Source organism: Micromys minutus, assembly GCF_963924665.1.
Source record: "Micromys minutus genome assembly, chromosome: 9".
In the NCBI taxonomy this organism is placed as follows: domain Eukaryota; kingdom Metazoa; phylum Chordata; class Mammalia; order Rodentia; family Muridae; genus Micromys; species Micromys minutus.
The window spans coordinates 18631997-18656026 of record NC_137978.1 but is presented as its reverse complement, the minus strand read 5'-3'; the positions used below and the strand labels follow the sequence as shown (position 1 = coordinate 18656026).

Here is a 24030-nt window from a genome sequence, read left to right as displayed (position 1 = left end):
CCAGTGACAAAGCTAGAGAAAGGACTGAAATCGCTGAAAGATTGGCACCCTCATGGGAAGAACATCATCATCATCAGCCAAGTCACTGAGGTGGAGAGGGTGATTGGGAGAAGGAGCACCTTCATGGAAACAAGTTGTGGGGGAGGAGGAAGGGGGAAGGGGAGGAGGATACAACATTTGAAATATAAATACAGAGAATATCCAATAAATTTTATTTTAAAATTGCTGTTGTCAAGTAGTGCTTACTGGCAATAATCTGATATGGATACCTCCTCAGAGGCTCTACCAGATCATTACTGATATAGAAGAGGATACTTGCAGCTAACCATCAGACTGAACATGAGAACCCCAATAAAGTAGCAAGAGAAAGGTCTGAAGGAGCTGGAAGGGCCTGCAACCCCATGGAAAAAAACAAAATTATCAACTAACCAAACTCACCATAGCTCCCAAGACCCTGGGTACTTATGCAACAGAGAATAGCATTTTCTGACATCAATAGGAGGAGAGGCCTTTTGTCCAGAAAATGCTCTTTTTCCCAGTATAGAAAAATGCCAAGATTCTGAGGTAGGAGAGGGTGGTTAGGAGAGGAAGCACCTTCATGGAGGCAATGGGAGAAAGAGGGGGAATGGAATTGTGAGAAAGAAATAACATCTGAAATGTAAATGCAGAGAATATCCAATAAAAATTTTTGAGAAAAAAGAGAGTAAAAACAAAAAGAAAGAAAAGAAACAAAACAGAGACACAGTGAAACTAACAGAAGTTAGGATCCAAATGGATCAATGGGATACAGTCGGAAAGGAAGGGGTCAAAATGTCACTATTTGCAGATGACATGATAGTGTACTTAAGTGACACACAAAAAAAAAAAACTCCACCAGAGAACTTCTACAGCTGATAAACAGCTTCAGCACAGTGGCTGGATATAAAATTAACTCAAACAAATTAGTAGCCTTCCTCTACTCAAAGGATAAGGACTCTGAAAAAAAATTAGGGAAATGACAATTTTCACAATAGTCACAAATACTATAAAATACCTTTGTGGGACTCTAACCAAGCAAGTGAAAGATCTAAATGACAAGAACTTCAAGTCTCTGAAGAAAGAAATTGAAGAAAATCTCAGAAGATGGAAAGATCTCTCATGCTCGTCGATTGGAAAGATTAATATAGTAAAATGGCCATCTTACCCAAAGCAATCTACAGACTCAATGCAGTCCCCATCAAAATTACAACTTAATTCTTCATACAGATAGAAAGAACAATTTGCAAATTCATTGAAAAAAACCAGGATAGCACAAACTATTCTCGACAATAAAAGAACTTCTAGGGGAATCACCATCCCTGACTTCAAGCTGTATTATAAAGCAATAGTAATAAAAATTGTATGGTATTAGTACAGAGACAGGCAAGTAGACCAATGGAATAGAATTGAAGATCCAGAAATTAACTCACATACCTTTGGTCGCTTGATTTTTAACAAAGGATCTAAAACCAACCAGTGGAAAAAAGATAGCATTTCAACAAATGGTGCAGGACCAACTGGCAGTCAGCAAGTAGAAAAATGCAAATCGATCCATTTTTATCACCCTGCACGAAGCTCAAGTCCTAGTGGATGAAGAACCTCCCCATAAAACCAGATACACTCAAGCTAATAGAAGAGAAAGTGGGAGAGAGCCTTAAAAAATGGGCACTGGGGAAATTGTCCTGAACAGGATGCCAATGGCTTATTCTCTAAGATTGACAAATGGGACCTCATAAAACTGCAAAGCTTCTGTAAGGCAAAGGACACTGTCATTAGGAAAAAACAGCAACCAACAGAATGAGAGATCTTTGCCAATCTTATATCCGATAGAGGACTAATATCCAATAGAGGGCAGGGCTAATATCCATATATACAAAGAACTCAAGAAGTTAAGATTCCAGAGAATCAAATAACCTTATTTTTTAAATTGGGGTACAGAGCTAAACAAAGAATTCTCAACTGAGGAATACTGAATGGCTGAGAAGCACCTAAAAAAATGTTCGATATCCTTAGTCATCAAGGAAATGCAAATCAAAGGAATCCTAAGATTCCACCTCACACCAGTCATAATGGTTAAAATCAAAAACCTAGGTGACAGCAGATGCTATCAAGTATGTGGAGAAAGAGGAACACTTCTTCACTGTTGGTGGGATTGCAAGCTGGTACAACCATTCTGGAAATCAGTCTGGTGGTTCCTCTGAAAATTGGACATAGAACTACATGAGGACCCAAATATACCACTGCTGGGCATATACCCAAAAGATGCTGTAACATACAACAAGGACACATGCTCCACTATGTTTATAGCAGCTTTATTTATAATATCCTGAAGCTGAAAAGAACCCAGATATCCTTCAGCAGAGGAATGGATACAGAAAATGTGGTACATTTGCACAATGGAGTGCTAGTCAACTATTACAATGACTTCATGAAATTCCTAGGCAAATGGGTGGAATTAGAAAATATCATCCTGAGTGAGGTAACCCAGTCACAATAAAACACACATTGATCAGTGAATATTAGCCCAAAAGCTCTGTATACCCAAAATACAATTCACAGACCACATGAAGCTTAAGAAGTTGGAATGCCAAAGAGGGGATACTTCAGTCCTTCTTTTAAAGGGGAACAAAATATTCACAGGAGAAAATAGACCAAGTTTGGAGTAGAGACTGCAGGAAAACGTCATCCAGACTGCAGGGATTCATCCCATATACTGTCACTAAACCCAGACAACATTGTGGATAACAACAAAAAAAAAAAAAAAATGCATGCTGAGTGCCTGATATAGCTGTCTCCTGAGAATCTCTGCCAGAGCCTGAGAAATACAGTTGGATGCTCTCAACCAACCATTGGACTGAGAATGGAGTACCCGATGGAGGAGTTGGAAAAAGAAATGCAACCCCACAGGAACCATATCAACCAACCAAACCCCCCCCCCCGAGCTCCCAGAGACTAAACCATAAACCAATTAGTAAACATGGAGGGACCCATGGTTCCATCAACATAAGTAGCAAAAGATGGCCTTATCAGGCATCAATGAGAGGAGAGAGGTCCCTTGTGTAGAAGAATGCCAGGTCAGGGAGATAGGAGGGAGTTAGTGGGTAGGGGAACACTCTCATAAAGGCAGGGAGAGGGGGTTGGAATAGGAGTATTCCAGAGGGGAAACAGGGAAAGGGGATAACATTTGTAATGTAAGTAAAAAAAATATATCCAATTTAAAAAAAAAAAAGAAGGGGGAATAAAATTCACAGGAGAAAATATGGAGACAAAGTTTGGAGCAGAGACTGAAGGAAAGGCCATCCAGAGACTGCCCCACCTGGGGATCCATCCCATATACAGTCACCAAACCCAGACAATATGGCTGATGCCAAGAAGTGCATGCTGACAGGAGACTGATATAGCTGTATCCTGGGAGGCTCAGCCAGAACATGACAAATACAGAGGCAGATGCTCACAGCCAACCATTGAACTGATAATGGGATCCCCAATGGAGGAGTTAGAGAAATGATTGGAGGAGTTGAAGGGGTTTGTGACCCCATAATAACAACAATACAAACCAACCAGAGCTCCCAGGGACTAAACTATTATCCAAAGAGTGCACATGGACAGACCCATGGCTCCAGCTGCACATGTAGCATAGGATGGCCTTGTTGGGCATTTATGAAAGGAGAAGCCCTTGGTCCTGCCAAGACTCGATGCCCCAGTGTAGGGGAATGTCAGGGTGGGGAGGCAGGAGGTGGATGGATGTGTGAACACTCTCATAGAAGCAGAGGGAGGGGGATGGGATAGGGGATATGAAGGGGAATCTGGGAACAGTGATAACATTTGAAATGCAAATAAAATATTAAAATCAGTTTTTAAAAAATGATCACACACTATGACCAAGTTGACTTCATACCTGGGATACAAAGTTTTTTCAACATACACAAACCAGTAAGTATAATTCAGTACATAAATAGATGATTAGAGAGTTTGCAAAGTAAAAATTAAAGTGGTCAACAATATTTTCTAAGTATTAACATCTTTAGCCATTATAAATGCAAATTCAAACTTTTTAGGATTCCACATCACCACAGGCCGAATGGCTATTATCAAGAAAACAAATGACAAATGCTGGCAAAGTTGTAGAATAGAAAGCTCTGTTACTGGTTGGAATTAAGTTTGTGCAGCCAGTCTGAACGTCAAGATGTAGGTTTCTCAAAATACTGAAGGTAGAACTCCCATATGAACCATGTACAGTACTCTGGGGTATAAAACTGTCATGATACACTGTACTCTCAGATCTTCTGTAAGTTGTTTTGTCAGGCATTGGGTCTCAGCTGAGAATGAGTGTATTGATCCTGGTGTTTTCAAAGTTTCAGGAATTCTTATAAGGTCCCCCATCAATTTTGAAAATCTTTCTACAGGAGAGAGATTAGAGAAAGATAATCTTTTGCATGTGAATATTCAATTGTCCCAACATAATTTGTTTAAAGCTCTCTTTCCTAGGGTACATTTCTCTTTGTACCTTCGTTGAAAATCAAGTGTCTAGAGGTACTTAGATTCATTTCTGGGTATTCATCTCTACCCCATTGGTCTACTTTTATGCCTAGACAGTGCTGGACTCTGTTCCCCTAGACACGGTGTGATGGGCATCAGGTACTGAGATGCTTTATTATACTTTATATTATATTTAGATACTTAAAACAAAAGCTTTATTCTATTGTTTAGGATTGTTTCAGCAATTCGAGGTTTTCTATGTTTTTATACCCACTTTCAGAAGTTCTTTTTCATGTTCTGAGAGGAAGATCATTGGTATTTTGGGATGGTGGCCATTTTAGCAAAGTGAATTTCACTGATCCACGATCAGGGGAAGCCCTTCCATCTCACAAATACTCTTCAGTTTCTTCCATGTTTCATAGATTTCTCTGTAAAGGTCTCTTTCCACTCATTGGTTAGGTTTATTTTATTCTTTATGAAGCTTTAATAAATGGGACTATTTTCCTGATTTCTTTTTCACCAGGTTTATTGTGGGTGTGCTAAAAAGCCACAATCTATTTAGTGTTTATTTTGTATTCTACTACTTTGTTAAACATTCTGGTCCTAAAAGTATTTCGTTTGAATCTTTAAGATATTCAAATTATAGAATTCTAGCATCTGCAAATAGACAGTTTTACTTCTTCTGGATTTTCATCCTGAGGTGTTTTTTTTTTTTTTTTTTTTTTTTTTTTTTGGTTGGTTGGTTGGTTGTGTCAGTGTTTTGTTTGTTGTTCTTTTGTTCTGATAGAATTGGGAAGTGTGTTTTGCTTTTGCCATAAGGCTATTGTTAGCTTTCAGTTCCTATGCTGAGGAAAAGTGGTGAGAATGCACACATTGCCTTATTTGTTCAGGTTGAATAAACCTTAGTTGCCTTCCTTTCACTAATGCATCTGTTGATGACACATTGCTGGTGAACTTAATTTAAAAAAAAATAGTTACTATCCAACTCTGAATTTTTTATTTTATTCTTTTTGATTTCCCTGTATTGGTACTTCCTAGTTTATGAGTGTCCTAGTTAGGGTTTTACTGTTGTGAACAGACACCATGACTAAGGCAAGTCTTATAAAGGACAACATGTAATTGGGGATGGCTTACAGGGTCAGAGCTGAGAGTTCTACATCTTCGTCTGAGGGCTGCTAGTGTAAGACTGACTTCCAGGCAGCTAGGGTTAGGATATTATAGTCCACATCCACAGTGACACACCTACTCCAACAAGGCCATACCTCCTAATAGTGCTACTCCCTGGCCCAAGCATACACAAACCATCACAAGTAACTATTATCACACTTGGTTTCATGTCGTTAAATGTCACTTCCAACTACTCTTCAGATATATTTATAATACCTACTTTCAAATATTTTTCTGTTAGCTTCAATATCTGGGCTTCCTCATAGATAATTTCTCTTGACTGCTTTTTGCCTTTGTACATGGAGCCTATATCCCTCTTTCTGATGATCTCTCACCTTCCTCTCCTCTGACTCTCTCTTTGCCCCCTCCCCACTTCCCTCCCCCTCTTCTCTGTAAGAGACAAAGTGTCGTAGATAATATACGCTCTCTCCACTAGGAGTTCTTAACTTTTCTCCTATCTGGAACCCCTTGCACCTCCTTTGTACTTCTTCCCTCTGCAGTGTGAGGTCACTGATGTGTTGCCTGTTAAGTCCATTTCCCGATATCCTTCCTCCATGGCTTAGTATTTAACCAGCAATTAATGGTAAGTTAGACTCTCGCACCTCAAAATCAGTGAGGTGCATCTGTGGGAAGTTAGAGAGTACTTTACAAATCAAAACTGCTTTTTTTTTTTCATATATCTGCCACATAGATATGAGGCCTCACACTCAGCCAGAGCACTTGAGTAGATGGAAAGGCCCTTCCTCTGATGGTTCTTGAGACAGCACACAGCCTTGGCCTACAAAAACAGCCTTTCAGATAGCCTGGCTACATCTGAGCATATCAAGCTCTGTGTGTATCACCCTACCAAGGTTCTCATACATCTACTCACTTTGCTCAACATTATCCTCATAAGCCTAGGACTGGCTGCACAAGCTGTTATCTCTAAACAGTTTTTCCCATTACGTAACTTCTCTTCTGTCAAAACTGTTCCAATCGATCAGACCCTCTAACGGCCCCGCTGCTTTTGTCCCCTAACCCCTCCCTGCCCTGCCCCAGCAGAACTGCTGCACAAATGGAACTGGGGGAGGAGAGGCTGAGCTGACAGGAGCCACTCCAGGATAAATCCCATCGACGCCCACTGTTCATAAACCAATCATGTCTCTTGAATAAGTGCTGGCTCTCAATCTGCCCTGTGCCTTTGGTTGCTTTCCAGAGTCTCAGAACAGTTGACTTTAGCACTTTGTCAAGTTTTATCATTGCTGTTGGGGAGAGGAGGTTTACTAAACTTCTACCGCTCCAGAAAACCCTACATTTCTATCCCCAGGCATATTCCTAAGTTTATTTTAGGCCAGTAATACTACCAACTAGCTATTCAAAATTGGCTTCATTTTAATTGAAAATCTAATCTTTCTCCAAGAGCCATTAATGACTCTATCCGCATCTTGAAAGCATTATGGGGGCCTTTGCAGGAACCATCTTGCTGAATACAAACCACATGTTGAGCCCACCAAACGCCGGGCCGCCCTGAAACGCGGCATCTACCTGTAGACACCACCACACTGCCTCGAGATGCTTACAGCTAGGGAGAGCGGAACTTCCTTGGGCCTCTCCTCTGATGGATGAAGTGTTAAGAAAACAGGTTCCTAAGCTCAAACTTGCCTCATGGGACTCCTGGTCATCAACAACATAGTTGAAACCACATTATTATTCAGCATCCTGACTTTCTCCAACTAAAAAAAACCTCAGAATTCCGTATGACAAACTATTCACACACCAGTAAAGCCTTTCAGGGCCAGAGTGTCATGTGGGTAATTGGCAAGAACCTCTTTAAAAGAGATTCTATTCAATAATAATGGGGGGAAACTCAGCAAAGCCTAAAGCTGAGCATCAAATAATTACACTCTCCATCTTTTCAATTGCCCAGTGTTTTGAAAATGTCACAAATTACAACCAAATGCTGCTGAGAATATATCATTGGTGGGTTCTTTACTTTCTCTTTTTTCTTTTTTTTTTTTCCCCTCTTTTCACCACAGTGAATATACTAGTCATGAGTAGAAAAGTTTTAAATATTTTTTCTCACAGGACCAAAATAAACAAAATATGTAAGCAAAATACAAATGGGGTGCATTCAAATGCACATATCTGGTGTTTAGTTTCTGTCCTTGACAGCCCTCTCTGGAAAGGCAGACAGTGATATGTGGCCAGAAATTGTAAAGATTACTGGGGAAATATTACTATAAAGATCACTAAAGCAGCAAATTTCCACAAAAGCCATTCTAGGGCCAATAAACCAAGAAGTGAAGCTAGAGTATGGTGCCTCTTAATTGCAGAAAGTAGCTCAGGAATGACCCAAGGGCAGGATGAATGTCATGCCCCTTCCCCAGACCTCACTCCTGCTCCTGGTTGAAACCTGTGGAGTCATCGGCAGGATGGAGATCTAAGTATAGGTACTGCCAAGCAGAAACTGTCATCTAGAGTGCTGTGAGCAGTAGTTTAGAACTATCTATTCATTTATTCTTCCCTGCATCTCTTTGCCATTCATTTATTCTTCCCTGCATCCCTTTTCCCGTTCATTCATTCTTCCCTACATCCCTTTGCCATTCATTTATTCTTCCCTGCATCCATTTTCCCATTCATTTATTCTTCCCTACATTCCTTTGCCTATTCATTTACCCCTCCCTACATCCCTTTTCTGTGGTCCCTGTGTTAAGATGGTGAGAATGGGTATAGGGAATTTAAGGCAGAGCTTTAGAAGCCATGGTGTCAGAAGAGATCAAATAAACTACTCACATTTTTTTAAAAACATAGGTGCTATTTATAGTTTGAATCACACCTTCCACTCCAAGTGCAAATGTTAAACTTCGGTTTCCACTGTAGTAATATAAAGAGAAGGGGCCGTTTCAGAGAAGTGATCAGTCTTGAGGGCCCTGTCCTTGTGAATGGAGGAGCCCCTTAAAAGAGCTGAAGGGAACTTGCTCAGGCACTTTATTCCTTCCCAGGCACCAGGTATTTGTTGTGTGTATTAGACAACACAACAAAATACCATCCTGGAGTGAGGATAGGGCTCACTAGACTCTGGTTGACAGGCATCCAAAAGGTAAGAGGGAATGGAAAAGAAGTAGGCCTAGACCTCTTACTGTCAGCCCAGGTAAGTTTCAGCAGCAGAAGTCTATGGTTTTCTAGGAGAAATCTGAGAACTGGATAGACAACGGGAACGTGTAGGCAAGCTGGACGGTGAACAAACTGATGAAGCTCAGGTATTTATTTTTGTGATTTCTGTATATTAATTTTGAGGAATGAATAGTTTGTCAGGGGCAGGGGGGAAGTCTCTTTGAACACCACCACAGGACTTTCTCCATCCTTACTACTGCCTAGGTAAAACGAGGCACACTCTTCATCCCCAGACCTGCCAGTGCATTGGATCGGAACAAGAAAACTAAACTGAGAAGGAAGCTCCTCTGCAAAGCCTATAACCTCAGTGAGAGCAAGAGCACCCACAAAACATATAGAGGAGAGGAGGGTTTGTAGCTGAGGATGCCTTACTGTCTTCCTCCGCTTACTCCAGTTTTGCTCAGCTTTGCTACTTTTCCAGGTTCTGAAATGCCCCATTTCCATCTTCAGACAAACACTGACTTAGAAAGAAAATGAGTGCATCCTACAGAGGCACGCAGAGACCCATGATGCACTGATTATATTGAAGCTTTGGTAAAACACCTGTCTACTGTGTTGTGAGTGAGTAGTGATGGTTATTTGTAATTGTCAACTGGACATACTATAGACTCCTGGGACATCTGTGTGTATACATGCATATGCCCAATGCAGATTAGCCTGTGGGCATGCCCGTGAGGAAGTTCTTAACTGGGTTAATTGAGGTGGTAATCAAATATTATATTGAATGAAGTAATCCAGACTCAAAAATCAAAAGGCAAATGTCACATGTTTTCTCTTATCTGTGGTTCCTAGCTTTAAATCAGAGATGAATCCATAACCCAGAATAGCTACAGAAATCAGATGAGAAAAGAGACCATAGGGATGGGGAAGAGTTGTAGAGGGAAAGGGGGAAAGGGGGAAAGGGGGAAGATGGGGGTGTTTTAATTACAGAAGGATACAGAGGGAGAAAAGATAGCAGAATGATTGAAAATGCCATAGGCAATCATAGTTTGTATTTATTTAAAATTACATATAATATGTAAATATATGCACATTTGTGAATATGTGTACAAAACTATACATATGCATATCCTATCCTATGTTCTATATGTTCCTACCCTATGCATTAACAGGTATACACACACCACACATACACACACACACACACACACACACACACATACACACACACACATATATATATTCTTTTAATGAAGTTGTGTCGCTTAGAGCAATAATGCTGCCCCACCCAAAAGCCATAGACTATCTGGTAGGAACCCCAGCACCAGGCATGAGAAACCTCCTTTCAAGCTGGTTAAGAGATTCTCAAAACAATACAGGCTATATCCGTTTCCCTTAGTTGCCTCCTAGAGCTGATTTCAGGTCCCTATTGCTTCAGACATGCATACTTTGGAGTCAAAGGATTGGAGCTAGATGGAAACTTATAGCCTCCATACTGAGGATTAGATTTCACAGCATAGGAAGGTGCTGTACAGGCTGCCAGTGAGGAGAAGCAAACACTATCTCTGTGTGATCATGGGGTGGCCAGCCCCAACTGAATCATTTACAACATGATTCCTGCTGCTAAGGATCAGAGGAAATCACAGAAGGGAGGGAAGAAAGATAAGGGCCAGAGGACCAGGAAGGTTGCTGCAAGAATTTTCTCTCCTAGAAATGACAAGAAAACATCACCAAAGATACTTCAATAATACAGCTGCCCAAATAAGACCTGAATGATGATACGAACAGACATGCAAATGTAGAAGAGGGGACGCTCACGGAGCCTCAGCCCTAGAGAAAGAATTACATGCAACTAATGACAGCTGAGGGACAATCATTTTCCCTAGGGAGGTGACCCCTAATTGGTTGTCCAAAACAAGTGGTTAGCCCTGGAAAATCATTTATATATGTATAGATGGATATATATGAAAATTATATATGTTGCCAGACTCATCAAGTTGTATGTGTGTATTATGTAATTTAATATGTAATATAATTAATATATAATAATTAAAGGAGAGACCATTAATTTGAGAGGGAATAGAAAAAATGTAGAAGAAATTAGAGGGAGAAAAATGATATAATTTTTTTTAATTTGTAAAAAATAGCTGGATATGGTGATTCATGCCTTTAAGACCAGCACAGGCAGAGGCAGATAGATCTTTATGAGTTCAATACCAACCTGGTCTAAATAGTGAGTTCTAGGACAGCCAAGTCTACATAGCAAGACTTATGCATAGATTTATCTCAAAACATAAAAACTAAAACAAATTGTAAAAACTACAAAATAATTTGGATGAAGAGACAAACAGACAACTTCATCTATCCAAGGAAGGATTTGAATACAAGCCTACAATGATTACAAGTGTGCTGTGGTACCCTGAGCATCTGTAGTCTGCCCTGGGGGGTCTAGAAAATCCTCAGACAGCATGGCATTGTAGCCATTACTGGAGGAAGGGTATGCCCAGCAAAGAAACCGCACTGACAGCGTCTCTAGCAGAAAAGGTAAAAAGAATGGGGCTGAGGAAAGTACTAGAGGCTGAAACTGTGGGGCCCAGACAAGCAGGTGCCAGGACCTACAGTTTCAGAGAAGTCGGTAAAGATTTGACATCTTAAGAACCATAACGGCTCAGGAGGCTTAATAAGCAAGGTCTAATTTTCTAAGGCTTTGTGGCTCTGATGAAACTTCGGAATGTATGTGAGATGAAAAGTCAGACCCGCTCTCAAGTGTGTAGTCAAGGATACGGAGGTGGGGTTGGGATTCCCCTAGAAGAAACATCAACACGATAGAAGGGAGAAAGGTTTGAGACACTGGTTACAAAGTGAGCGGCAGTGAAGTATCAATGAGAAAGCTACATGGGGAGGGACAGACAGAAGAAACAACTGATGGTAGAAAAAGGGCCAAAGAATCAACGTACCAGAAATCACAGCAATACTGAGAACCGTTGTCACGGGTGTAGACAAGAGAACAAGCCAGAAAGATAGGATACCGGGCTTTACAAACCCTTCGTAGATGGACCATTTCAGATTATAACAGCACAGCTTGGCAGAGGTAGAACAGAAGAAGGGAACACAAAAGATGAGTAAGTGAAGCACGCAGAGTACAGGCCACCTTGGGAGCAGTTCCAGGACTAAGGAGAGTATGCGACCACCATGGATTCCCTGACAAATGATCGCAGCCCCTTCAGAAAGATTCTTACATCACCACAGCCTCCCATCTTCTCTGCCAAATAAAACGTGTAGATTTCAAAAATGTCAGAGGAAACAAAACAGAACTGTTTGGAAGAGGCAGAGGATCCAGGAGGAGAGGGAAGGCATGGACAAAGTGGGGGAACAAAAGAGAGGGTGAAGACGGTCTAAATATGACAGACATGTATGAAAAGGGTTGCAATGAAACCCATTTCTTTATGCAATTAATATATTCTAACTCAAAGGAAAAGCAAGAATGAAGGCGACTTTGAGGGTTTTCACCCTAAAAAGATGTTTGAGAAAGTAGATGTACTACCCTGGTTAAAACTGTAGAAGTCACAGTTACTTTTTAGACTGTGCCTTGCCCTAAGTGACATTTTCCAAAGCAGTAGTTGAGTCCATTTCAAGTGCAGAGGAAGACAGAGGGTGACTCTGCACTCTTCTGTTCTTGTAGACACCAACAGTCCAGCGTAACCAAGATACACAAATGACAACCTCTCCTTGAAAGTACAAAGATGCCACCTATAAGCTTACCAAAGCCTGGGAGCACCTGGATGTGCTAATACCACATCAGAGGGCTGGAGAGATGGCTTCATGGGAAACAACACTGGCTGCTCACCCAGAGCACCTACAGTCTGTTTCCATCACCCATAAGATGAGCATACGTACATGCAGGCAAAATACTCATATACATAAATTAAAAGTAAATAGATCTTTTTTTAAAAATCAGGGGGAAAAAACAGGTCTAACAATTTACCAAACATATAAAGATAAACAAAGAAAGTAATGCCTTACCTGAACACCAAAAGGAGTAGGATCCATAACACTCCAATGACAATGGCCCCACACACCTGTCATCTGACCACCCAGGATGTCCCTCAAGAGTTCCACCAACAAAGAACTCCCACTTGTCTCCTAGACTTCAAGCTCAGCATGGTCCTCACTTCTTAATGAGGTCATTTAAATCACCCAGTCCCTCCATTCATCTGTCCATCCATCCATCCATCCATCCATCCATCCATCCATCCATCTTCCATCAGGACCCATTTCCGCACCTGGTCTCTACTGCCTTGCATCTCTACAACTCTACAACATCACTGCAGCTGAGTTCTGCAGAGCTTGCAGCAGCTCTCCAGTTGAGCTTGTTAATACTATATCTAACCACCTTTAGAGAGACTGCATCTACAACAGCTCCCTGCCCCTTAAAACTCTATGCCATCCTCAGCTCTTTCGAAACTCTTTTGAAATATAGAAGATATAATTGCCAGGTGACATGTAATGAATGATCAGAGAGTTAATAGTCATAGTTGGACTGGAATAAAAGACATTGTGTTTTCCCTGGCCGGATTCAAAGGGAAGTCAAGACTTATTGGCCATATGCAACCAATCAATTCAACGTGGTTTATGATTTGGTTTTGAATAAAAGTTAGCACTGTGAAGAGACACAAATATGTCTGTGTTTCTGGCATAGCACACTTAGGACAAAAACCTTACAACCAAATAATAATAATAATAATAATAAATCTTAAAAGTGGGAGCTAGAGATGCTCTTCCAGAGGACATAGTTAGGTTCTCAGCATCTGTGCAGTACAACTACCTGAAACACTGATTCCAAGAGATCCAAAGCCCTTCTGGCTTCCATGGGCATACCTATACATGCCTTATACTCAACACAGATATACACATATACACAAATCAAAAGTAAATACATAAGTTAAAAGTAAATTCACTTTTAAAACCTTACACAATGCACATATTATTAAAATGCCACCTTGTACCCTATAAATGGCTATAATTATTATGTGTCAATTTAAAATACAGATATTTTTCGAAAGAATAAATCAATCCAACATAAAAATTTTAAACTAGTAAAACTAATTTATGGTATTAAATTGCTATGATATGGTATAATGGGGCAAGAAATGTAGCTCAGTTAATTTGTCTGGCATTTGGGAGGACCTGGTTTCAATACCCAGCTAATTTGTCTGGCATTTGGGAGGACCTGGTTTCAATACCCAGCATGGAAATAAAACCACAATGGTTGTGTTCTACTCTGGAGACATGGGTTGTTTGTTTGTTTGTTTGTTTGTTTGGGGGGATTTTTTTGGTCAAGCACTATATGTACAGTAAAAATGCATTGATCTATGTTACCATAATGCATTCACTTTCTGTATGTTAAATTGAAATTTCTTGTAGTTGGATAAACAAATTGCAATTAGACTTTGAACAACTTCCAGAGTTATATGGATCAGATTTGTTAGAGAAAGAACTCCTAAAAAACTAGATTCAAGAAAATCAAACAAAAAGATTTATCTTGATGATACCAAAATTTTGTTTTTTACATTTATTTATTACAGAATGTACAGCTGTGGTGAGTCTCACCATCAAGCGTGCTGAACTGGCCTGCTTGAACTTTGAGCCCAGATCCAGTCAAGACAGACATCAGAGACTACATCAATCATTGGTGTGGCCTTCTTAAGGCCTGGCCAGCTCCCTCATTTTCCCTACACACACCCCCTTCGAGATATATCAACATCCAAGTATAGCTTGAAGTTTTTGAAGAGTCATTGCCCCAGGCCCTGACTTTGGGAGGCTGGAGGCGGTTATTCTAAGATTGTCTTACTGAGTAATTTAGAAATGGTCATAATTTAACAGGGAGAAATTAGCTAAAATTGTACAGCTATAATCTCTTAACCACTGAGCCATCTCTCTAGCACCAGCCATAATCTCATTTGGTAGAAATTCTTATATCTGTTACTAAGCTGAAGGTAAAATCTTTTACATTGACATAGAATTTATCTGATACAAATATAAGGTTTTCATTAGTATGAATTTCTTATTGATTTAAAAACTAGATTGATATTGTTATTCTCATATAGGCATTGTACCTATACAACACATTTAAGAATACAAGGCTTAGACTCAGTCCTATGACTGCTATTATAAACTGATCTGAGATGATTAAACATAGGAGTTAAGGATTAACATAAGTTAAGTTAACATATAGCAAATTCATGGCTCTGAGTTTACTGTTAGGATATTTTTAAGATAATTTATTCAGAGTAGTTAACAGACAACAGTCAAGATTGCTTTACTTAGATAGATGGTTTTCAAAAATGTCAGAAATCATAAAATGTGACATTTAATGTTATTTATCATTTGTTGAGACATCTGCTTCTAGTAGCTCCCCTTTGTGAATTCAAAGAAGAAATTGAGCCTCTCTACCTCCAGGTGAGATAATACATGGTGGTTAGGTAGCCACTGGGCAGAAATTGCCTATTTCTTTTACAGACCTGTACTGTTCTTGAGAGGACACAATTTATAAGTTAGGACAGTTTAGTTCTGTTGAGACAAAATAAGCTAGTCCTTAATAATTCCTGTTATTATTATTATTATTATTATTATTATTATTATTATTATTATTAGTCTGTCTGTCTGTCTGTCAAATTCCTGAGCCAGAAGGCTGAAGGCTGAGCTCTCACATGTTGCTAACAGGGGACTATGCAGGTAGGCAGTTGTCACTACAACCTGTCTCAGTTCTAGAAGCCATATTAGGCTTCCTGTATTTTCAGATAGTATTGGCCATTCTCTGGTTTCTGACAGAGTTGAAGACTAATTATAGTTTCATGGCCTACCCAGGCTGTTTAACATTGAGAAGACATAATTTAATTAAATAGTTATCAGATAGTATACAAGCTTCCCAAGACATGTAGATTTTAAGCCTTTCTTAAGCTAAGATAGATAACAAACTGTTATTAGGTGTATTTTATACTTTGTAAATTACAGAATGGTAATAGTTGTGCTCAGTTTATATTTGAGAGAAAAGTTCTTCTTTTTAATTAGACAGAAAGGGTGAATTGTGGTTGATATGCAGGTGAGGGCAGGCACAAGATAAGGCAAGGCCTGTGGTTGGACAGTGAAAAAGTAAGGTGGGGACAGAGTTTTGGAAAGGCAGGAGAGATAGGAGAGGAGGGAGAAGAAGCTAAGATAGAGGAGGAAGAGGATGGCCCATCTCCTTGTGGCTTTAAATAGCCACAGGTAGCTATGAATATCTTATAAAGAGATGGATTATTATATGACAATCTGTGGACAGTTTGTATCAATATCAATTGGCTCTGATTTTATTGTGTGGACATTTTTGTGGAGTGAGAACTTACTGATATAAATCTGATTGATAAACTACAAGCTTCTAGAGTTGTGATTTTTGCCAAGCTACTGGGAATTGTGACAATAACCACAGGGGGCAGATGCAGGGAATGAGAGCAGAGTTCAAGGCAGAGAGCCTCAGAAGGGAGGCCACTGCTGGAGACAGAGAGTAGCAAGGGGTAGGGTGGTGTGGTGCCATGGAACCATTCACAGATTTGTTAATAATTACCATAACAGATTCCTAATTAGCTTAAATTTTAACAGATTTCCCATTGTAAGAGTCAAACAGAAAGCAAGTCAAACAAGGATCATAAAATATATTCTAAAAAGACCAAGATACTGTTCATTTCTGCCACCTCTGGAACCTCCACCATGATCACCTAGCTTTGCCACTGTCACATAGAAGCAGTTATAACAGATGAATGAAAGAATGGATATGACTATGTTCCAATATAGTGTACCCACCAATGGTGAACTTTGGAATATTATAATTTTTAACGTGTCCTGAAATAATTTTTTCAGTTATTGAAAATTATCAAACTATTCTTAGCTTCCCATTTGTACAAAACTAGGCTGTTAGTTGGATTTAGCCTGCAGGCAGTGTTTTTTTTTAACCTTTGCCCTAAGGCAATATGCATATACCCATGTCTTGGTGGACAGACCCACCTGTCCTTTACTTAATCTTTCTCTCACCTTTGTAGGTAGGCAGATACTGTGTTATCTTGTCACTGTTTGGAAATTTACTGTCCCGAGGTTTGATGAGGCCAACTGGACGAGCAGGGAGGTAGTTAAAATCGTGTTTATATGTTGTGAGTAAATCCATAGTCTCTTGACTCGGAACATATGCGTCAGGCTGGTGGGATTTCACGGGTAACATCTTGTGAAGCCCAAAATCTCTCCTAGAAAAAGATTAAGCACATGCCATTGGGGTCCTTGGTTAGAAAAAGACAGTGTTGTCCCCTTGGCTCACATCAACCAACATTCTACTTGATCTCCCTACATTCTATTTTTCTCTCTTCTACTTTGGAACATGTCACTATAATCCACTTTTTGCCCATGTTTGACCCCTTGGGTGTCATCCTTGACTCGGCCCCTCAAAGCCACTGAGTCTGTCATTCACCGGAGCAGCCCCTCGACCTCATGGGTTTTTCTTTCCCCTTTGACCCAGACCCTCTTTCACTTGGACCACATGACAACCTTCCCCTATCTTCCTTCTTCTGTTTCAATTGCCTTGGTGTATCCAGAATAAATGGTGAATAAAAAAATTAGATCAGCTTGCCCTCCATCTATAAATGTTTTCCAGATAAAACCCAGCTCTCCTGTTCAATTTACAAGTTGTCCCACCCCTGCCCCCTGACTTACTCCCCACCCCTACTGACACCATGTGTCAACCACAAGGCTCACTGAGAAGGAAGGCTCTTCTGTAGTGAAACTTCTACCTGTCTTCCATCCAACCCCTCATGTGGGATTAGCATCTGTTTTTCAGATACACTTATGTTCTCTCTGTGTTCTCAGGAACTTCTACTAACTGCTACTAATATCTATCTTCTCTACTCAGCCTTACAGAAAACCCAGAAGAAGAAGAAAAAAAAATCAGAGAGACACAAAGTCTTCACTTCTTCAATATCTACTGCTGTCAGCACCACCGTTATGTCAAAGAGTAACAACAGTAAAATGAAAAGACAGGATACTGTTCGCTCAAGCATGGCTCAGTAATCACTTCCCAAATCCTTCCATACTTATGACAGGCCCAGGTGGCGCCTACTGAGTCAGGCTACACTGCCCACTGCAACAGTCTCCACTGCCTATTTCTCCATAATACCAGTTCCTCCAAAAACAAACTGTTTTTTCCTGAATCCCATTTGTCCAAACAGGACAAGGGGAAAGCAGGATTTTTCCCTTAAAGGTACTTAAGCAAACAGCCCTGTCAATGGCAGGGTGAAGTTTCCAGACAGGAAACATTAGGCTAAACACTAATAAAACTTATTTCCAGGCTGAAACCTGGAGCAGTATTACTGAGCCATGCTTGAGCAGCAAAGGTAACACGCTTCACTGTACACTGTCTTGCATGAATTATTCGTGGGGTTGTCCATAAACCCAAAGCAGGTCTTGAGCATGCCTGGTGGGATGAAGGAGTGTGGAAACAAGAGAATTAGTCTCCTTGGGCCTGCACGTTCGAAAGGGAAGATGCTTCTGCAGACCTTCTATAACACCCTCTTGATACATCTTAAAATATATCTTAGTAGCAAGAACAACAGCTGCAGCCTGACCTGCCTTCCTAGCAGCCTTACTGTGGGCCAATAGCAAAGGGAAGCTAAGGGACCCCAGCATCTGTTAATCATGTAAATGTGAGTTATGTCGTGAACAGGCTGACAAGAAGCTAATAAGAAACCAAGGGTCAGGTTCATACTTTTAACCTTTGTAGATTAAGGACCCTCACATAGTGATTATACTCAATACTCAACCAATTACAGCCAGACACTAGGAGACACTAAGCCTCTGTGAGCTGTACAGACCAATGAAAATGGCTAAAACCCTGTCTGAAAATCAGTTAACCTGAGAGTTAACTTTTTGCTAAAGTTCACCTTCTGGAGAGAAAATACCTACCAGGAGCTGAAGTTTTTTCACTCCCAGGACTAAAGCAGGATTTAGAGGCCACCTTATCTGTGTTCTGTGATGGCTGACCAGGCTGTGGTTCCTCTGTACTTCTGAGAAACAGCAGAAGATACCAAAGGCCAGCACCAAAGAACAAAGCCAGTTGTCCAAGTTTGCATGTTGAGACCTCCCACCCCAGAGCTCAATTATTACCTTACAAAGACTACTTCTCCTCCAAGATGCCATCTTCCAAGGGTATCCAGACCTGCAGACTAACAGCTGAAGCAGGCTCAATGCTCCCATGTACTGTTCACTCACAGAAAGCTGCTAAGCAATGCTCACAAACTCACCAGCTCAGGGGCTAGCCTCAAGTCATTCCTCAAAGACAGAAGTAGACACACAAAACTTTATGCTGAGTTTAGGGAGTGGATTTATTTCTGAATCTCCTTCCACACAAAAGATGCAAATCCCATTATAAATATTTTTTATTCTCTAGAAAAGGCAAATAATTGGGGGAGGGGGGAGCCTCTCACCTTCAGGAGAAAGGATGATTTTGAAGTTTGAAGTATGATTCATTTTTTTTTCTGGCCCCAAATATAGTCACTATGGCTTGCAAATGAATTTTATCATAATGTATGGGTTTCCTCATTAGATTTTTATGGTGGGAACATTCACTGAAACCTATCATTAGCCAGAGCCTAACTGCCTATCCCCAATCTCACATAATCCTATATCCTGCAAGTTCATTTTAAAAAATTATTTTATTCTACCCAAAAATTGCTTACATTTAAAAACTTATTTTTCAGCATTCAATGGCTTCTCTTTTCCTGTGGTACATGTCCCAGTGTTTGGTGTCACTGTGACTATGAATAAAGAGGAAATAAAAAAGTCAAAGATCTAACTTTTCTTTAGGTCGGTAGCTATAAAAGCTACTCATCATGGAGAGCCAAGACTTAAACCAGAAGTGAGTACTGGTTAAAGTGGCCCTGCCGGGGAAGTTATAGCAACTTCATTTCAAATCACTTGGCTAAGCTAAAGAAAGGTGTTGGGCATGAAAGGGGGAAAAGGAAAGGGCAAATTACATCATTTCTAACAAAAAACATTTGCCAAGAAGTGGGGAATGGAGGGTTTTCACAGGAGCCAAGCAACATTTACTTTTTTAATAGTTTAATATTTGTGAAATTTCAGAGTGTATTAAAGTGGTCAGGGAAGGAATCACATTAAAATGTATGCTGTCTTGGGAGTGAGGGAAGCTTCCTATCTGCTAAAAGACCTGTCACCCTTTCCCTAAATCGCCCTCTTCAGGTTTTCATCCACAGACTGTTTTCTAGCCTTCCTCCCAGCCTCCCTCCCAGCCTGCCTCCCAGCCTCCCTCCCAGCCTGCCTCCCAGCCTACAGCTCCACATCTTTCCCCAACTGTGTCCTTTCTGACAGTATTTGCCCCATTCAACCCCATATTTAAAAGAAAAATAAAATGTTTTATAATTTTTATTGAACAACTTTATTTTAAAAATCAAAGATAAATGTACAGATTTTAAAAGCAATTTTGCATAAAAGTATATGAAAACATTTTTGTCAGTACTTGATGTTATTAACGGTTTGATAGTATTATTAAAATCTTACTAGCTACAATGAGCATAAAGTACATGTAAAACAAGATGTAACCTGGAAATAGTCAAAGTTTTCTTGGTGTGTAAAGATTAAGCATAATGATTTTTCATCTTTTTTTTTTTTTTTTTTTGGCCTTTGTTTTTCTTGAACTTCATGTAGTCTGTGAGTTGCTTCTGGGGTGTTCAGAGCTTTCTGGGGTTAGGATCCAATTATCAGTGACTGCATATTATGTCTGTTCTTTTGTGACTGGGTTATCTCATTCAGGATGATATTCTCTAGATGCATCCATTTTCTTAAGAATTTCATAAAGTCATTGTTTCTGATAGCTGAGTAGTAGTCCATTGTGTAAATACACCACAATTTTTGTATCCATTCATCTACTGAAGGACATCTGGGTTCGTTCCAGCTTCTGGCTATTATAAATAGGACTGCTATGTACATTGTGGTGCATGTATCTTTGTTGTATGTTGGAGCATCTCTGGGGTAAATGCCAAGAAGTGGAATAACTGGATCTTCAGGTAGTACTATATCCAATTTTCTGAGGAATCACCAGACTGATTTCCAGAGTGGTTGTACCAGTTTACAACCCCACCAATGGTAGAGAAGTGTTCTTCTTTCTCTGCATCCACGCCAGCATCTGCTGTCATCTGAATTTTTGATCTTAGCTGTTCTGACTGGTGTGAGGTGGACTCTCAGGGTTGTTTTGATTTGCTTTTCCCAGATGACTAGGGATGTCTAGCACTCCCTTAGATGCTTCTCAGCCATTAGATATTCCTCAATTGAGAACTTTTTGTTTAGCTCTGTACCCCAATTTTTAATAGGGTTGTTTGATTCTCTGGTGTCTAACTTCTTGAGTTCGTTGTATACCTTGGAAATTAGGCCTCTATCAGATATGGGGTTGGTAAAGATCTTTTCCCAATCTATTGGCAGCTGTTTTGTTTTCTTAACAGTGTCCTTAGCTTTACAAAAATTTTGCGGGCTGGAGAAGTGGCTCAGTGGTTAAGAGCACTGACTGCTCTTCCAGAGGTCCTGAGTTCAAATCCCAGCACCCACATGGTGGCTCACAACCATCTGTAATGAGATCTGATGCCCTCTTCTGGTGTGTCAGAAGACAGCTACAATGTACTTATATATAAAATAAATAAATAAATCTTTAAAAAAAAAACAAACAAAAATTTTGCAGTCTCATTAAGTCCCATTTGTCGATCTTTGACCTTAGAACACGAACCTTTGGTGTTCTATTCAGGAAATTTTCTCCTGTGCCTATGAGTTCTAAGGTTTTCCCTACTTTCTCCTCTAATAGTTTCAGTGTACCTAGTTTAATGTGGAGATCTTTGATCCACTTGCACTTGAGCTTTGTAGAGGAGATAAGAAAGGATCTATTTTCATTCTTCTACATGCTGAGTGCAAGTTGGACCAACACCATTAGTTGAAGAGGCTGTCCTTTTTCCATTGAATATTTACAGATCCTTTGTCAAAAATGAGGTGACCATATATGTTAGGGCTCATTTCTGGATCTTCTATTCTATTCCACTGATTCACATGCCTATTTCTGTACCAGTACCATGCAGTTTTCAGCACAATTGCCTTGTAATATAGCTTGAGGTCAGGGATAGTGATTCCCGCATATGTTTTCTTGTTGTTGAGGATGGATTTCACTATTCTAGGTCTATTGTTATTCCATATGAAATTGCACATTGATCTTTCCAATTCCATGGAGAATTGGGTTGAAATTTTGATGGGGATTGCATTGAATCTGTAGATTCCTTTTGGTAAGATGGCCATTTTTATAATGTTGATCCCTCCAATCCATGAGCCTGGGAGATCTTTTCATTTTCTGAGATCTTCATCAATTTCCTTCTTCAGAGATTTGAAGTTCTTTTCATACAGATCCTTCACTTGCTTAGTTAGAGTCACACCCAGGTATTTCATATTGTTTGTGATTATTGTGAGAGGTATCTTTTCCCTAATTATTTTTCTGCAAGTTTGTCCTTTGAGTAGAGGAAAGCTACTGATTTCTTTGAGTTAATTTTATATCCAGCCACTTTGATGAACTTGTTTATCAGCTGTAGGAGTTCTCTGGTGGAATTTTTCAGGTCACTTACGTACACTATCATGTCATCTGCAAACAGTGATATTTTTACATCTTCCTTTCCAATTTGTATACCTTTGATTTCCTTTTGCTGTCTAATTGCTCCAGCCAGGACTTCCAGTACTATGTTGGATAGGTAGGGGGAGAGTGGGCAGCCTTGTCTAGTACCAGATTTTAGTGAGATTGCTTCAAGTTTCTCACCGTTAAGTTTGATATTGGCTATTGGTTTGCTGTATATTGCTTTTATTGTGTTTAGGTATAGGCCTTGGATTCCTGTTCTTTCCAAGACTTTTAACATGAAGGGGTGTTGAATTTTGTCAAATGCTTTCTCAGAATCTAGTGAGATGACCATGTATTTTTTTTTAACTTTGAGTTTATTTACATGCTGGATTATGTTGATGGATTTCCATATATTAAACCATTTGTTCATCCCAGGGATGAAGCCTACTTGATCATGGTGAATGATCATTTTGATGTGTTCTTGGATTCAGTTTGCAAATATTTTGTTGAGTATTTTTGCATCAGTGTTCATAAGTGAGATTGGTCTGAAATTCTCTTTCCTTGTAGAGTCTTTGTGTGGTTTAGAAAAGAAGGTTATTGTAGCCTCAAAAAAAAATGAGTTAGGTAGTATTCCATCTGATTCTATTATGTGGAATAGTTTGGAGAGTATTGGTAATAGGTCATCAATAAATGTCTGATAAAATTCTGCACTGAACCCATCTGGGCCTGGGCTTTTTTTGGTTGGGAGGCTTTTGATGACTGCTTCTATTTCTTTAGGTGTTATGGGATTATTTTTTTAGATGGTTTACTTGGTCCTGGTTTAACTTTAGTATCTGGTATATGTCTAAAATTCATCCATTTCCTCCAGATTCTCCAGCTTTGTTGATTATATGCTTTGGTAGTAGTATTTGATGATTTCTTGAATTTCCTCAGTTTCAGTTATGTCTCCACTTTCCTTTCTGATTTTGTTAATTTGGATACTTTCTCTTCGCCCTCTAGTTAGTCTAAGGGTTTATGAAACTTGTTAATTTTTTCAAAGAACCAGCTCTTAGTTTTGTTGATTCTTTGAATGGTTCTTTTTATTTCTATGTGGTCAATTTCTGCACTGTTTGATTATTTCTTGCCATCTACTCCTCTTGGGTGTATCTGCTTCCTTTTGTTCTAGAGCTTTCAACTGTGCTGTCAAGTTGCTAGTGTATGCTCTCTCCAGTTTCTTTTTGGAATCACTCAGAGCTATGAGTTTTTTTCTCAGTACTGCTTTCGTTGCATCCCATAGGTTTAGGTATGTTTTATTTTCGTTTTCATTAAATTCTAGAAAATCCTTAATTTCTTTATTTCTTTTTTGACCATGCTATCATTTAATAGAGCACTGTTTAGTTTCCATGTGTATATGGGCTTTTTGTTGTTTTTGTTGTTATTAAAGACCAGCCTTAGACCATGGTGATCTGATTGGATGCATCAGAGTATTTCAATCTTCTTATATCTATTATCTATTGAGGCTTGTTTTGTGACCAATTAAATGGTCAATTTTAGAGAAGGTGCCATGAGGTGCTGAGAAGAAGGTGTATTCTTTTGTTATAGGATGATATGTTCTGTAGATG

The 24030-nt window shown here is 39.6% G+C and overlaps 1 protein-coding gene across 1 annotated transcript in view; it reads right to left on the bottom strand.

Annotated features, from left to right (window-relative positions):
• The window catches only part of SAXO1 (stabilizer of axonemal microtubules 1), a gene marked incomplete at both ends in the record, with an annotated part of 108040 nt that overhangs the window by 8612 nt on the left and 75398 nt on the right, over positions 1-24030 (bottom strand). Inside the window, one exon of the mRNA XM_080921970.1 lies at positions 16825-17030. Coding sequence (XP_080778096.1) covers positions 16825-17030 — 206 coding nt within the window. The remainder of the gene's footprint in view (positions 1-16824; positions 17031-24030) is intronic.